This window comes from Panthera pardus, unplaced genomic scaffold (assembly GCF_024362965.1).
Source record: "Panthera pardus isolate Hobbes unplaced genomic scaffold, ASM2436296v1 HiC_scaffold_10, whole genome shotgun sequence".
Lineage (NCBI taxonomy): Eukaryota > Metazoa > Chordata > Mammalia > Carnivora > Felidae > Panthera > Panthera pardus.
In genome coordinates, this window is record NW_026526655.1 from 62603169 (window position 1) to 62620826 (window position 17658).

The following is a 17658-nucleotide window of genomic DNA, read 5'->3' on the forward strand; positions in this document are numbered from 1 at the left end:
TAAGTTGGTTGCGCATCTTAGTTGATTTAAGCTCAGGTCATGACCTCATGGTCATGGGATTGAGCCCCAGGGAGGGCTCCACCTTGAGCGTGGGGCCTGCTTGGAGTTCTCTCTCTCCCTCTCCCTCTCCCCCTACCCAGCTTGAGCACTCTTTTTCTCTCTCAAAAACAAAAAAGGAAATAAAATGTCTCCTACAGTCTATTCATGTTTTTTAATCTCTTCTGTTAATCTCTGCCTTTTAATTAAAGAGCTGAATGCACTTATATCTCAAGTAATTATTGATTTAGGATGATTTAATTTTCCCATTTTGCTATTTATTTTCTATATGTTCCTCAATTTGTTGTTCTAGTATACTGTATTGATTTCCTTCTCATTTCTTTTCTTTTTTAGTTTCTCCTTAAATAGTTACCTTCATTTTCTAACAATCAAGTTGGAATTAATCTGAACTTAGTTTCAATAGTAAACAAAAATTCTGCTCCTTTACAGTTACATCTCTACTCCTTGCCCTTCATGCTTTTATCTATCTGCATTTTTCTACAAGAACATTGATACTTGGTTTAAAAACCTCAATCTGCATTGCTTTCCAGATTTAGTTCCTTCTTATTACATATTTTTTTTGTTTTTTTTTAATTACATATGTGTTTAAAACACTATGAAGATTAAAACACTGGCATTAATTTTGGATTTTCTTAAGTTCTACAAAGACTGTGGAGATTAATAATATGGAAAAGATCATATAACATCGTATTCTTCTCCTATGGAGAACTGAATCTCCCAAGTCAATAATATTTACAACAGGCATTCTGCACAATAGTGAGACAGCATATAAAGCAACACCTTTAGAACCCTTATCTCAAGCAGTTATTTTGAAGGGTTCGTAATCAAAATGTAATCCAGCACAAGTCAAATGTTAGACTAAGGGGAGATATCATGGGACTTTTCTTTGATGCATGGTTTCAAAGTAGGCCAATAAAGAATCAATGGCCATAAAAAAGGTCTAGAGCAATAAGCACACCTAGCACCCAGACTGTGGTCTCCAAATACCATTTCCCACTAAAAGAAAGTAGGGCTTCTTAGAGAAATGGCTGATTCCTGGGTCAGAAATGTATAACTTGCCATGCCAGAAAATGTAAAGTCCGAAGTCTACATGAGTTGTGTCAAAAGAACTGAGGAAGTAACTTGAAGAGGCTCCAACTGAACAAAGATGGAAGAATGTGATCCTCAATGAGAAACTAATTGCAACATATCATAATGATTTAAAAAGTACTAAGTAATTATTTTGGGAAAGTGCTAAGGAATGGCTACCTCAATATTTTGAGCACTATCTAAGGGAAAGAATACAGTATTTACCCTGCCTTTTGTGCATAATTTATGTCTCAGAGTAATCAAAATAGTTGATGAAGTAAAATTTCTTTTATAGAAGTATTTCAGCTAATAAACAAAAAAAGAGAAAGATTTGTGGATGAACTGATGAATCTAGGCAATAATCACAATTCATTGCAAATATTTCAAAAACAGAGAAAACAGAGTGGACAGAAGAACTAGGTAAACATCATAGAGATACATTCAGTAAAATTCAAAACGTTCTTTAAATGACTTAATTTCTTCAAAAAAGTAAAACGTATGGGGATAGGAGGGCCCCTATTTGGGGGAAGGGAGAAGGAAGAGAGGAGATGAAAAGGGAGCTTATTAATTAAAAGACTACAAGGAGATCCAATAAGTATAAATTAATTAATTAAATAAAGTAAATAAGAAACAATTGGGGAATTTTATTTTTTTTTATTTAAAAAAAATTTTTTTTTAACGTTTATTTATTTTTGAGACAGAGAGAGACAGAGCATGAACAGGGGAGGGTCAGAGAGAGAGGGAGACACAGAATCTGAAACAGGCTCCAGGCTCTGAGCGGTCAGCACAGAGCCCGACGCGGGGCTTGAACTCACGGACCGCGAGATCATGACCTGAACCGAAGTCGGATGCCCAACCAACTGAGCCACCCAGGCGCCCCACAATTGGGGAATTTTAAACACTGACGAGGTATTTTACTATACTGAGGAACTAATTTACTTACAAGTGACTGGGTTATATCTAAAAAACATGAACTTTCTTTTTAACTGAAACAGTGACATGTTTACAGATGAACTGAAATAATATCTGGAATGTGCTTCAATATAATTCTGAGGAGGTGGGATAAATAAGATTAGCCAATCAGTCACTATTAAAGACTGATGGAGACATGGAAGTTAATTTTACTAATTTCTTTACTTCATTGTGTGGTTGAAATGTTCCATATCCAAATGTAAATAGATAAAAAGAGATCAAAATAAAAAAAGAAGTCAGAAGTAAGGAGAAAGTAAAAAGGGGTAAAAGGCACGATGTCAGTAGGTGTGTGAGGCTCAGAAAGAAAGGAAGGAAACTGCCAGAGATTTCACCTGCCACAGTTCCCAATTAAAATCACTCTTCAGATTTAACACTTTTTAATGTTAGTTTTTATTCACTTCCTTCTATCTATAAAAGAGAAAAGAGCTATGTTATAGTAGAATTATCTAACATTAATAAGTTTAGCTAGTATGCAAAATTGTAAAAAGGATTAAATGAAGTGACAATCTGGTGAAAGCAACCTAAATATAAAATAATAAACAAAGATTAAAACAACAAAAACCAAAACTCTGCATTAGGACAGAGATTTTGTATTGCCTTGTTTCTTATTGTGACAGTATCTTGTACCTAGGTTCTCAATAAATATATGTGGAATGAATGAATGAAGGAATAAACAAAACATTACATTGATGATTATAAAGTATTTGGAGAAGAAGTTATAAAAAGTGGCAAAAATCTAATACGCTACTTTCCTCACAATAGTAGAAAACAGAAATAGCTATAAAACTAGTCAATACTCCCACACATTTCCTTTTTAGCCAGCATTTCTGATCTTGACAGCTCTACTCCAATGTTCTATTCAACTATTCAATTGATTTCTATTTCCCAAATCAATTTTATTTTTAAGCAAGAAAAGTCACAAGAGGAGAAACTAATTTACTAGACATCATATTAGATCCTTTTGCCTATATTACGTTGCTTAACAAGTACAATAATCCTCGGAGGTCAATATTATCTCTATAGTTAAAAGAAAGCAACAAACTTGACCAGATTATGTCAAGCAATACCTGTATTTGAAGTCATTTCTCTTTCCACTTTACTATACTAATTCAGAGAATAAACGCCCTAGAAAAAAAGGCTTGGGAGAAATGTGTAAGAATTTTATTTTCTCTTTGCTTCACACAAAGTCCTGCTGAAAATGGATTGAATTCATTGGGACAAAAGTGTGTAAGAGCTATCACACCTTAAAATACTTCAGTATGGGAGAGGATGAAGGGCATTCAGACAATTTTTTTTCAAAGAAAAATTTTTTAACTATACATTGGCAAACATATCATTCAGCAGGCTGTTTCAAGAATGACTGCTTATAGGGGCACCTGGGTGGTTCAGTTGGTTAAGCTTCCGACTCTTCATTTCGGTCATGATCTCATGGTTCATGAGCTCGAGCCTCACATTAGGCTCTATGCTGACAGTGTGGAGCCTGCTTGTGATTCTCTCTCATTCTCTCTGTCTCTATCCCTCCCCTGCTCTCTCTCTCAAAAAATAAACTAAAAAAATTAAAAAAAAAAAAAAAAAAGAATGACTGCTTCTAGTAGTTCAAAACATAAAGGCAAACCTACCTGAATGTGCCTTATGTAATTAAAATATTTAAACTGACAGTATTTCTGGGCTTAAACTGCTTTCCAATTTTAAAACAAACTGTCAAGAAAGCTAAACTCAGTTATTGGCCACCTACCATTGATAATATACCATCACACTTTAAGGAAAAAGACTGTGTAACATATAGAAAGACTTCTCTGTTAAGGGCTTCTTCTAACACTCATGTCCAGGAAAGTCAGATAAAGCCATGTTAAAAATCTTTGCTATACAGATCTAAATTGATCCTTGCTATATAGATCTATAGTATATCCAAAGATATTAATTGATTAATACAGGTATTTATTAATCTGTTGTATATACTTTGGCTCTAAAATGTTCCCACCAAAAAATTACTTTGATTTTACCTGAGGATGCTTGTAATAGTACAACCAATCCTGTAGGTCGGTCTTCAGAGGAGGGGCCACTTTGTCCACAAATAACACAATCATATACTGCCTCAGAAACTTGTGGCTCTGCTGTTGCGATCTCCATAGGAATATCGTTCTCAGGAGAATCTGGGGGGAAAAAGTTGCAGGTCTTAATTTCTGAGGAGAAAAATCTTTCTTCAATGAAAATACAGGGAAAAAAATTAAGTTCAAAAAATTTTGTGACCCACAACTATATGGTCAACTAATCTTTGACAAAGGAAAGAATACCAATGGAAAAAAAAGTCTCTTCAACAAACGGTGCTGGGAAAACTGGATGGCAGCATGCAAAAGAATGAAACTGAACCACTTTCTTACACCATACACAAAAATAAACTCAAAATAGATGAAAGACCTAAATGTGAGACAGGAAATCATCAAAATCCTAGAGAAGAACACAGGCAGCAACCTCTTTGACCTCAGCTGGAACAACTTCTTACTAGAAACATCACTGAAGTCAAGGGAAACAAAAGCAAACATGAACTACTGGGACTTTATCAAGATAAAAAAATTTCTGCACAGCAAAGTAAACAATCAAAAAAACTAAAAGGCAGCCTACAAAATGGGAGAGGATATTTGCAAATCACATTAGCTGAAAGTATTTGGTCAGTATCCAAAAATCTGTAAAGAACTTACCAAACTCAACACCCAAAAAACGAATAACCCAGTGAAGAAATGTGCAGAAGACATGAATAGACACTTTTCCAAAGAAGACATCCATATGGCTAACAGACACATGAAAAGATGCTCAACATCACTCATTCTCAGGGAAATACAAACCAAACCACAATGAGGTACCACCTCACACCTGTCAGAATGGATACAATTAACAACACAAGAAACACGTGGCAAGGATGTGGAGAAAGGGGAACCCTCTTGCACTGTTAGTGGGAATGCAAACTGGTCAGCAGTATGGAGCTCCCTTAAAACTAAAAATAGGGGCGCCTGGGTGGCTCAGTCAGTTAGGCGGCCAACTTCGGCTCAGGTCATGATCTTGCAGTCCGTGAGTTCGAGCCCCACGTTGGGCTCTGTGCTGACAGCTCAGAGCCTGGAGCCTGTTTCAGATTCTGTGTCTCCCTCTCTCTGACCCTCCCCCGTTCATGCTCTGTCTCTCTCTGTCTCAAAAATAAACGTTAAAAAAAAAAACAAAACTAAACTAAATATAGAACTACTCTATGATCCAGCAATTGCACTATAAGATATTTACCCAAAGAATACAAAAATACAGATTTAAAGGGATACATGTACCCTAATGTCTATGTTCCTCAACTGTAACTTGGATAATGCTTTTCTCAAGATTAGTCCTAGGTTATGGATTTTAAGAACAAGACCACTGAGGTAATGTACCATTCTCATCACATCATACCAATGTCATATTATCAACATGACATCACTATCAATATTTACCTGGAACATCTAGTTAAGGTAGTGCTTGCCAACTTTCTCTACCGTAACGTTACTTTCCCCCCATTCCACACTGTACTTTTTGGAAAGAAGTCACTAACCACAGCCTACACTTAAGGAGTAGAGAGTTGTTCTACCTGCTTGAAGGTTGAGTTATCTACATAAATGGTTTGGAATTCCTCTGCATGGGAAATTTGTCTATTCGTCTTCATTTATTCAATCATTTATTTATATAAGTATGAATTCATGGATATTTATTTTGTACTCAGGGTTATAATCCAATACTACTTTATTTCCTTGCATAAACTGTGCCAACTTGGCCACTGGGAGCACTTTCAGTCTCCAACTCTAATCTATTACTACATGGATCATTTTAGCCTTCTCTTATCTATCTATAACTTCCCACTCCAGTAGTGAGAAATCCAGCTCCCATCAGGCCACCATCTATTTACCTAATTGTTCAATCTCAGTATATCAGGATAGCAGTTTCAGAATAGTTAACCCATACTTCCACAGGAGGCATGTTATCAACCTCAGTGTCGATGTATAGTTCCTTTTATCTTCAGTATTCTAGACTTCACTAATTTCCAAAGTTACTTAGCCTCTTTTCTCCCCTTCCCCTAAATGAGGCTGTTTTGTGTATTTAAAATACAGTTAGAGCCTCTTGCCACATTCTGAAGTCCATTCTGGGACCTTCAACCTCTTAAGTGACTTTTTAAATTTGCATACATTAAAATTCACTCTTTCTGTTGTAAAATTCTACGGCTTTTGACAAAATGCATAGTTATGTATCCAACCATACAGTCTTATACAGAATAATTTCACTGCTCTAAAAAATACTTTGTGCTTCACTTACTTAAGTCCCTTCCCCAACCCTGGTCACCACTGATTTGTTCACCATCTCTATAGTTTTGGCCTTTCCAAAATGCCATATAATGGGAAACATACAGTATATAGCCTTTTCAGACTGACTATTTGCACTAAGCAATATGAATTTAAGATTCATCCATGTCTTTGTATGGCATAACAGTTTATTCCTTTTTATTGCTGAATAGTTCTCCAATGTATGGATGTACCAGTTTGTTCATCCATTCATCTACTGAAAAACATCTTGGCTACTTCCAGTTTTTAGTGATTACAAATAAAGCTTCTATAAACACTCGTTCAGATTTTTGTGTAGATCTATGTTTTTACATCAATTGGGTAAATAACCTAACAGCATGATGGCTGGATCATATGGTGAGACTAAATTTACCTTGGAGGAAAATGTCAAATTCCTAAAACCAAAAGTTCCAAGAAAAAGAACTTTTTGTCCTTTTAACTGGCAACACATGAAAAAACTATGAGTTAAATGTCACATTTATATCACTGTAGCTGGATCTTTATAAACTATTGGTTAACAAATATTAAAACCAAAAATAAACATTTATCTCCATCTAGTGGCTATCAAAGAGTAGATACACATAGCGATATTTCAATTTCAGAAAATTAGGTTGTCTGTTTACTGCAGCATTGTTAGTTAAAACAGAATAAAAAACAAACTGAAAATAAAGTGAATGTCCAATAATAAAGACATGGCTGAGTAAATTACTTCATTATGCACTATTATGGGCTTTCTCTGCTTGCCCCAAAATAAAGAAAGGAAAAGAAACACTAAATTAGAACAGTGGTACTCGACTTTGGCTGCACATTAGAATCAGCTGTGAACTTTCTAAAGCTCCCTATGTCTGAATTCCACTCCCAAAGACTTTTCTTTAATCTATAGTGGCACCCAGGCACAGATTTACCTTAAGGAGGCTGTAATGATTCTAATGTGCATCAAGGTTGAAAACTACTGAATCAGAACTACTGGTTAGGACTTAGAAATATTACTGAGGTAGAGAGCAGGGAAAGGTGATCTCATTTGGTAAAAGCAAACAATGACCAAAAACAAGGAAGGAAGAAAAGGAAAGAGGGAGAGGGAGGAAGAGAGAGAGAGAAGCTTAAATGAACCTGTAACTATAGTATGTTTGTACATGATTATATGAATATAGAGAGTAGCAGAGGAGTACACAAACCAAAGTGTAATCATAGGTCATGGGAGAAAAAGAAAAAAACACAAATGAAAAGCACTTACACTAATCCCATTCATGTAATATTGCATGCATGTGTACACAAGTGTGCATAATGAGATCTAGGATAAGAAGAGATCTATATATACTATATGTAATTTTCAGGGATATTCATGATACATTAAGTTTTTTAAAAAGGAAGCAAACTGCACAGCCTTATGTACACTATAATTTTATTTCAGAAAAAAAAATCCATTTATATAATTTTTATATGTATTCATATGAAGAAAACCTGTTTATAATGGTTTACCCCAGAATGGTGAGATTAAAAGGGAAGGTAGGCAGAGATGATTACCTTTGCTTTCAAATAGTTTCATATGATATGTTAAGCATATTATTATGCTTTAAAAAAATGTTTTGGCTTGATAGAAGTGTGTGTCTTATGGTACAAATAAAACCTTTTATTTATGGGCTCCAGTTTTTGAAACACACCACGTCACAAATGATGGACTTAAAATGTCAGACCTAGCCCCACAACTATATGGTCAATTAATCTTCATCAAAGCAGAAAAGAATATCCAATTGAAAAAAGACAGCATCTTCAACAAATGGTGTTGGGAGAACTGGACAGCAACATGCAAAAATGAAACTGGACCACTTTATTACACCTTACACAAAAATAAATTCAAAATGGATGAAAGACCTAAATGTGAGATAGGAATCCATTAAAATCCTAGAGGAGAACACAAGCCATAGCATTGGCCTTTGACACTGGCTACAGCAACTTCTTACCAGATATGTCTCCTCAGGCAAGGGAAACAAAAACAAAGTACTGGTACTACATCAAAATAAAAAGTTTCTGCACAGTGAAAGAAACAATGAGACTAAAAGGCAACCTACAGAATGGGAGAAGATATTTGCAAATGACAAATGTGGATAAAGAGTCAGTATCCAAAATCTATAAAGAACTTATAAAACTCAATACCCAAAAAACAAATAATCCAATTAAAAATGGGCAGAAAACATGAATAGACATTTTTGCAAAGAAGACATCCAGATGACCAACAGACACACGAAATGATGCTCAACTTCACTCATCATCATGGAAATACAAATCAAAACCACAATGAGATACCACCTCACACCTGTGAGAATGGCTAACATTAACAACTCAGCCAACAACAGATGTTGGCGAGGATGTGGAGAGAAAGGATCTCTTTTGCACTGCTGGTGGGAATGCAAACTGGTGCAGCCACTCTGGAAAACAGTATGGAGGTTCTTCAAAAGGTTAAAAATAAAACCACCCAGGGGTACCTGGGTGACTTGGTTGGGAGTCCGACTTCAGCTCAGGTCATGATCTCACTGCTCACGAGTGAGTTCGAGCCCCACGTCAGGCTCTGTGCTGACAGCTCAGAGCTTGGAGTCTGCTTCAGATTCTGTGACTCCCTCTTTCTCTCTGCCCCTCCCCTGCTCATGTTCAGTCTCTCTCTGTCTCTCAAAAAATGAATAAACATTAAAAATAAAAATTAAAAAAAAACAGAACCACCCTACAATCCAGCAATTGCATTACTAGGTATTTATACAAAGAATACAAAAATACTAATTCAAAGAGATACAGGTACCCCAACATTTATAGCAGCATTATTTACAATTGCCAAATTATGGAAAAGGCCCAAGTGTCCAATGACTAAGGAATGGATAAAGAAGATGTGGTATATATAAATAATGGCCTATCACTCAGCCATAAAAAAGAATGAAATCTTGTCATTTGCAATGACATGGATGGAGCGGCAGAGTATTAATGCTAAGTGAAATAAGTCTGTCAGAGAAAGAGAAGTACCACATTATTTCATTCCTATGTGAAACTTAAGCAAAACAAATAAGTAAAATGGGGGAGAGGAGAGGGGGAGAGGGAGAGAGAAAGAGAGAAAGAAAGAAAGAGAGAAAGAGAGAGAGAGAGAGAGAGAGAGAGAGAGAGAGAGAGAGAGAAGGGCAAACCAAGAAACAGACTCTTAACCATAGAGAATTGATGGTTACCAGAAGGGAGGAGGGTGGGAAGATGGGTCAAACAGGTGATGGGGATTAAAGAATGCACATGGTGTGATGAGCACCAGGTGTTTATGTAAGTGTTTGGTCACTAAATTGTACGCCTGAAATTAATATTACACTGTACGTTAACTAACCAGAATTTAAATTAAAAACTGGGGCGCCTGGGTGGCTCAGTCGGTTAAGCGTCCGACTTCAACTCAGGTCACGATCTCGCGGTCCGCGAGTTCGAGCCCCGCGTCGGGCTCTGGGCTGATGGCTCAGAGCCTGGAGCTTGCTTCCGATTCTGTGTCTCCCTCTCTCTCTGCCCCTCCCCCGTTCATGCTATTTTTCATGCTCAAAAATAAATAAACGTTAAAAAAAGTAAAAAAAAAAAAAAAAAAAAAAAACTTAAAGGGCACCTGGGTGGCTCAGTTGGTTAAGCATCTGACTCTAGATTTCGGCTCAGGTTCTCACGGTTCATGAGTTGAAGCCATGTAGAGCCTGCTTGGGATATATTCTCTCTCTCTCCTTCTCTCTCTCTCTCTCTCTCCCTCTCTTCCCCCCCTGCCCCTCCCAGCTTGCTCTCTCTCAAAGTAAACTTTAGAAACTAATTAAAAACTTACAAGACATTACAGACCAAGCACCATCCCTCAAAACTGACATATTTGGATTCAGAATAACCAACGTAAAAAATATTCTATCCATGAGATCTGCTTTCTAATTTCAGTGAAAAGGAATTCAAGTAGTTTCTACTTAGTTGAGAGAGCAAGAATTTCACAAGTTACACAGCAAAATTCAAAACGATACTTCATAAAATAATGTTTTTAAACATATATGCAACAGCCATAGATGCATAGTACTATGCACTACATGCATTCCAATGTCCCAAGTAGATTGGTCCTACCTGAAAGAGAACAAAGCTCACAGATGCATCTGATTCCAAGAAAATGGAAGAACATGAAAAAGAGGCTAATTCATGAGAAAACCACACACAAAACTGTGTAAGGAGCAAAAAGAGATGTCAGGGAATAAGAGGCAGTTAAAAATGCAAAGATTATCCTTTTTAATAATAAGAGAAATACTAATTATAGCTAAACTACAATACCACTTCTTCTCAACTATGACATTACCAAAAAACAAAAGTTTGACAACTTATTCTTACGGCAAGAATGTAAGGAAAGTGATACTATGACACACTGTTGGTGGGAATGCAAAATAGCACAACTCCTAAGAAAGTAATTTGACAGTACCTAGAAAAATTACCTATGTATTTACCCTTTAGCCTAGTAGTCCCACATCTAAAAATCTATTTCACAGATATATTATCAAAATACAAATAAATACATATATAAGGACAATCACTGCAGTGCTATTTGTACTAGAAGCAACCCAAATTCCAGTAATTGAAGACCATTTGAATAAAATCTGGGCGCGGGGGAAATCTACAAAATGGAATACTATACAGCTAGAAAAGGGAATGAAGAAGATCTCTATACACTGTCTGCTGGGATCTCCAGGATAGAATGTTAAGTGAAAAAAACAAGGTAAAGAAAGCATACACAGTATGTTATTATTTACCTAAGAAGGGGACACTAGGGATGTAAGTATTTTTATATCTTAATGTAATATATAAAATATACTCATATCCGCAGCCCCCTTCTTCTGTAAATGCTAACATTACATTTTTAGCATGCATGTTAAAAAATAAAAGGATAAATCTCAAATTAAACTGTATTATTGGGGTGCATCCAAGTCTTGATTTCAGCTCAGGTCATGATATCATGAGATCAAGCACCATGTGGGGCTCTATGCTGGCGGTACAGAGCCTGCTTGGGATTCTCTCTCCTTCCCTCTCTCTCTTCCCCTTCCCAGCTTGTGTGCACTCTCTCTCTCTCAAAATTAATAAAGAAACTTTAAAAAAAACCCAACTGTATTATTAAATAACAAAATAATCAGCTGTCTCCACAAGTAACAATAAAACTCAACCAAATCCTGATCTGTGCCAGCTGTTGCTTGGACAACCCCACATTCCAAATGAAATCTTAAAGGATAGGTACTGCGGACAGATATTATTTCAATTTACCTAGTATCTACTGCCCTTCTGCTAATAGCAGGCTTCAGTTTTTGTTTAGCAGAATCACCCCCTCATCACTCACTTCTAATTCATATGATTTGGGTGGGGCTGACCCTACAGTAGGCTAGACTAATAGAGGCACATCAAAGATTTTTGCTTTAGCTATTGGAAAAACAGTATTCTTTTCATTCTGGTTTTTAAAAAATAAAAATTTCCAAACACGTTAAATATCCCTTCTATCTTGTGCCTTGTGCCTGAATCAATCAAGCAATGATCAGATCTTTTAATTCTTACTTTGCAACTATTCTCATGTCTGTCCCTTTCTATCCCCAGGCTACTAACTTGGGGCGAGTGCACTTAACTCTTCTTAATTTCCTCCAAATCTGAAGAAATACCACTTACTGTGGTACTATACCATGTACTACAGTATAACCTCAAACAAGTTACTTGATCTAAGTCTAGGTATCTTTATCTAGAATAATACCACCTCTCTCATGGGGGTGTCAGGATAAATAAGTCAATATACAATATATTCAACACAGTAGTGGGTACACAATTAACATACAAAACTATATAACCACCATCATTCCCAAAATTCATACTCTTAGACCCAGACTCAACATGCAGAAAAAGTTTGGGGTGCCTGGGTGGCTGAGTCATGCCAGTTAAGCATCAACTTTGGCTCAGGTCATGATCTTGTGGTTCGTGAGTTCAAGCCCCATGTCAAGCTCTATGCTGACAGCTCAGAGCCTGGACCCTACTTCAGATTCTACATCTTCTTCTCTCTCTGCCCCTCCCCTGCTTGCACTCTTTCTCTCTCTCAAAAATACATATACATTAAAAAAAATTTTCTTAAATATAGAAAAAGTTCTGTGTATACAATGCTTAGAATTAAAATTAGAAAAAAGCTATAGTCTAATTATGATGGGATAATTAAGTAAATTATATACTAAAAATAATAATAGGGATAGCCAATGTTCATAAACACTTATGTACTAAGCAATCTAAGTATTTTTTTCAATATATGAAATTTATTGTCAAATTGGTTTCCATACAACACCCAGTGCTCATCCCAAAAGGTGCCCTCCTCAATACCCATCACCCACCCCCTCCCACCCAACCCCCATCAACCCTCAGTTTGTTCTCAGTTTTTAACAGTCTCTTATGCTTTGGCTCTCTCCCACTCTAACCTCTTTTTTTTTTTTTTTTCCTTCCCCTCCCCCATGGGTTTCTGTTAAGTTTCTCAGGATCCACATAAGAGTGAAAACATATGGTATCTGTCTTTCTCTGTATGGCTTATTTCACTTAGCATCACACTCTCCAGTTCCATCCACGTTGCTACAAAGGGCCATATTTCGTTCTTTCTCATTGCCATGTAGTACTCCATTATGTATATAAACCACAATTTCTTTATCCGTTCATCAGTTGATGGACATTTAGGCTCTTTCCATAATTTGGCTATTGTTGAGAGTGCTGTGTTCTAAGTATTTTAAAGTGCTAATACAGGGGCGCCTGGGTGGCTCAGTGGGCTAAGCATGTGACTCTTGATTTTGGCTCAGGTCATGATCTCACGGGTTCATGGGATCCAGCCCTGCAATGGGCTCCGTGCTTATAGCTTGGGATTCTCTCTCTCCCTCTCTCTCTTCCTCTCCCTCCCCCCCCCAAAATAAATAAACATTAAAAAAAAAAAAAAAAAAAAAAAATATATATATATATATATATATATATATATATATATATATGTACATACACTAATACATTCAATCCTCACAACAATCTTATGAAGCAGGTAGTATAATAATCCCTTTTTTGGGGGGGGCGCCTGGGTGGCTCAGTCGGTTAAGGGTCCGACTTCAGCTCAGGTCATGATCTCACAGTTAGTGAGTTCAAGCCCCACGTCAGGCTCTGTGCTGACAGCTCAGAGCCTGGAGCCTGCTTCCGATTCTGCGTCTCCCTCTCTCTCTGACCCTCCTCTGCTCATGCTCTGTCTCTCTCTGTTTCAAAAATAAATAAAACATTAAAAAAAAATTTGTTTAAAAAATAATCCCTTTTTCATTATGTGAAAACTGACACAGAGAGGTTAAGTAAATTGCTCCAGACAACAGAGTGGCTGAGATATGAACCTAGGCAGTCAGGCTCCAGGGTCCATATTCATAGCCACTACACCTTGCTACCTCTCCAATGAACTTTAAAAATTCACTCTCCAACTTTAAAAATTATAGCTTAAAGTAATTCAAAAGGATAAAAGATAATTGAGAGAGAGAGCATGCGTGCACTCTAACAAATTCAGAAAGATTTGAAAAAAATTCTGTAGAGCAAGTAAGAACAAGATACTGAAGAAAGGACATCTCTAAGCATGCAAAGTAAAAAGAACACATCATATAAAAGGTAACAAATATAAAAGATTAAGAAAAATAGCAATCTAGGAGTTTCAACATCCAACTTATACAACTAATAAGAGTCCCACAAAAGGAGTATAAAGAAAATATTAGGATAGGAGTGCCTGGGTGGCTCAGTCAGTTAAGCGTCTGACTCTTGATTTCAGCTCGGGTCATAATCTCACGATCATGAGATCAAGCTCCATGCTAGGTTCTGTGTTGGGCTCCATGGTGGGCTCTATGCTAGGTATGGAGCCTGCTTAAGATTCTCTCTCTCCCTCTCTTCTGCCCCTCCCCTGCTCTCTCTCTCTCTCTCTGTCTCTGTCTCTAAGAAAATAATAATAGAAAATATAAGGAGAAAAGTATGTAATAGTTCTTCACTGCTGTTTAATAAATTACCCCAAAACTCAGTGGCTTAAACCAACATTTGTTATCTCACACAGTTACTGAGCGTCAGGAATCTGGGAGCAGCTTAGCTGAATGGTTCTGGTTCTGGATCTCTTATGAGACTGCTGTCAAACTAAAAATCTATCCAAAGGCTTAACTGGAGGTTGAAGTTTCACATCCAAGCTCACTAACATAATTGTTGGCCAGATGCCTCAGTCTCTCTCCAGACAGTCCTCCCCATAGCGCTGGTCACAACATGGCAGCTGGTTTTCTTCCAGAATAAGTAATCCAAGAAAGAGAGAAAACAAGACAGAAGCTGCAATGTTTTTTACAACCTAATGTCAGAAATGACACAATATTACTTCTGCCATATGCCAGTGGCCATGCACACCAGTTCTGGTGGAATGGGAAAGAAGACTACACAGGGCATAAATAACCAGAAGACATGGATCATGGGGCGCCGAGGTGGCTCAATTGGTTGAACATCTGACTTCAGCTCAGGTCACGATCTCACAGCTCGTGAGTTCGAACCCTGCGTCAGGCTCTGTGCTGACAGCTCAGGGCCTGGAGCCTGCTTCAGATTCTGTGTCTCCCTCTCTCACTGCCCCTCCCCTACTTGCACTCTGTCTCTTTCTCTCTCAAAGATAAACATTTAAAAAAATTAAAAATAAAAAGTAAGGCATGGATCCTTGAGGGTCATCTCGGAGAATGGCTAGTCATCAGAGAAATCATAGGAGAGTTTTTTCTCAGAGCTTCACAGATATGAATCTTCAGACTGAAAAGGCCCACTAAGGACTAAGGAAAAGGAAAAAGATCCATCTAGATACAAATCATAAAATTTCAGATCTCTTGAGGTGCCTGGCTAGTTAAATCGGCAGAGCATGAGACTCTCGATCTCAGGGTCATGAGTTCAAGCCCCACGTTGGGCATGGAGCCTCCTTAAAATTAAAAACAAAACAAAACAACACAAAACAAATCAAAAGGAAACAAAAAAACACATTACGATCTTTTTTAAAAAATCCAAATCTCTAAGGATCAATTAAAAAGTTACGGAAAAGGGAAAAAAAAGTTCACCTACAAAGGACTACCACCAGACTTCTCATCAAATGAATAGTAAAAGATAAAGGAGTATTGCTTTAACATTTGTAACAGAGAATATATTTCAACCTGGAATTATAGTTATCCAAATGAAATATCAAGCATGAGAGCAAACAGAGTTCCATCCAGAAACACAAAGTTCAGAAATTTCAGACCCCATATAAGCATTATTAGGAATACACTTATGGCTGAACTCCAGTAAAACAAGACCCAAAAAAGAGAGATGATATAAGATGCAGGAAACCCCAGATCAACTCTACAAGACGAAAATCCAAAGGTAATGGCTGTACAGCATACCTCCAGAGCAAATGGACCAGACTGGAACAGAATTACATGCAAAGGACAGTACGACTGAATAGAACAACAGAGATATCAAAAGGGCACGTGACTTAAGAAAAAACAACAGTTGAAAACTTCAGGAAAAACAAAAGATAATATAACAAAGTAATGGCCCAAGCAGAGGTATGTAAAGGGTAGTACAGTTTTAGCAATTGAGAAACTGTAAGAAATGGGGCTATATACAATCTCCTTAAAGTAGTCTAGGAGTCAGGCCACTGGACTGAAAAAAAAATAATAAAGTAAATGAATCTTAGAACACTACTTAGCCCTGTACTCAACAACATTCAAAAAGTCATATTAATTATTTTTCAACATTTAAAGTCAATCTTTGGATGGAACACTTGATTGTAACTACAGAAGAAAATGTAAGCAACCCTGACAATTTAAAAGTAAATAAGTAACTGATAAAGACAGAGGTAGAAATGTGGAAAGGAAAAATAAAAGGAAAAATAGGGGTGCTATAAGGTTACTTTATATGAAGGGGTATGAAGACAGTGGCTATAGGAAGAACAAATAATACACATGGTAATTATATTCGATATGTAAAAAACAAAATAATAATTACGAATTTTTGGAAAAACGTAAAGAAGAAGAGATGAAGAAAGGGAAAGTAATGTCAATGAACTAAATCCTCATCTTTCAAATGAGAAAGTCAACTGATACTAAATCTGATAAACAGTATTCTTCACATCAAAATTAAGTCCCGAACATAAACTCCACTGTTGACAGTTCAGAAGACATTATACTATATCTGGACTAACACCCCCACACACACACGTCTTCTGGATGTTGACCCTGTGTGCTTATGTGCACAAAAGTGCACGAGAATGTACATGGGTGTTTGAATGCATATATGTGTATATATTTTAATTACGTGCATGACTTTATTTCAGCATCTCTGTTCTAAAAGAAAAAATAAAAACCACTGGAATGCAAGAGATCGTCAAGAAAGGGAGTATCCTGGTTGACTGAAGACTGAGATTAACTGAAATTTAATCTATTCTTTTTCAATGTTTGTAAAAAATTACTCATAGCAATCTACTATTATACAGGAAAACGGCATCCCCTCTCACTGTACATACACCAATGCTTATCCTAACAGAAGTGAGAAGTACACCTGATTTTAAGAAATATTGAAGGGGTAGCAGAAGGAGGAGGCACTAAAAGTATTTGAAAGCTATTTTTAAAACCTCAGGATAATTTCACAGGAAAAATCAGAACAAGTAAATACATATTGGTGTGCCACTCAGATCTAAAGGACAATCTAGCAGAAGAAAGTAGCAGACGATATTTTATTGCTACCATCAGGAAGAACTTTCTAATAATTACGACTACTCCACACAGAATAAACTGCCTGCAATAACAGTCTGATCCTCCATCGCTCTACTGTTTAAATAAAGACCAGAAATCATCCGTTTACAATGTTGAAAACTGGTGAAGATTGAACTAGATAATCCCTGAGGTAATAAGTATAATTATAAGAGTTCTAAACTAATAAATTTTAGCTTACCAACATCCATTGCAGTTTCCATGAAGCTTTTCTGTCGTGAAGCAAACTCTGCAAGCAATTTCTGCTGCCTCTCCCTAGCCTTTTGTCGCCTAGATTAAACAGAACAAAGTGGTAAGTATCAGATGTGTTTAAGACTTACCTACTACATTTCAGAAGTGTATATTGTATGAAAAGCTCCTGGCACACAGCTATTTTCTGAACTGTGTATTAAATTTTATGTAAGTTTTGA

General features: G+C 36.7%; 1 protein-coding gene across 10 annotated transcripts in view; it reads right to left on the reverse strand.

Annotated features, from left to right (window-relative positions):
• Window positions 1–17658, reverse strand: part of UBR3 (ubiquitin protein ligase E3 component n-recognin 3) — a 226825-nt gene that overhangs the window by 78912 nt on the left and 130255 nt on the right. For all 10 annotated transcript variants that reach the window (XR_008424150.1, XR_008424145.1, XR_008424142.1 and 7 more), the window contains 2 exons: window positions 17430–17518; window positions 4101–4250 (listed from right to left, as the gene is read on the reverse strand). Coding sequence is in view for 7 of the 10 variants with exons in the window: in XM_053907819.1 (XP_053763794.1) it covers window positions 4101–4250; window positions 17430–17518 (239 nt within the window). In the remaining 3 variants the exon portion in view is untranslated. The remainder of the gene's footprint in view (window positions 1–4100; window positions 4251–17429; window positions 17519–17658) is intronic.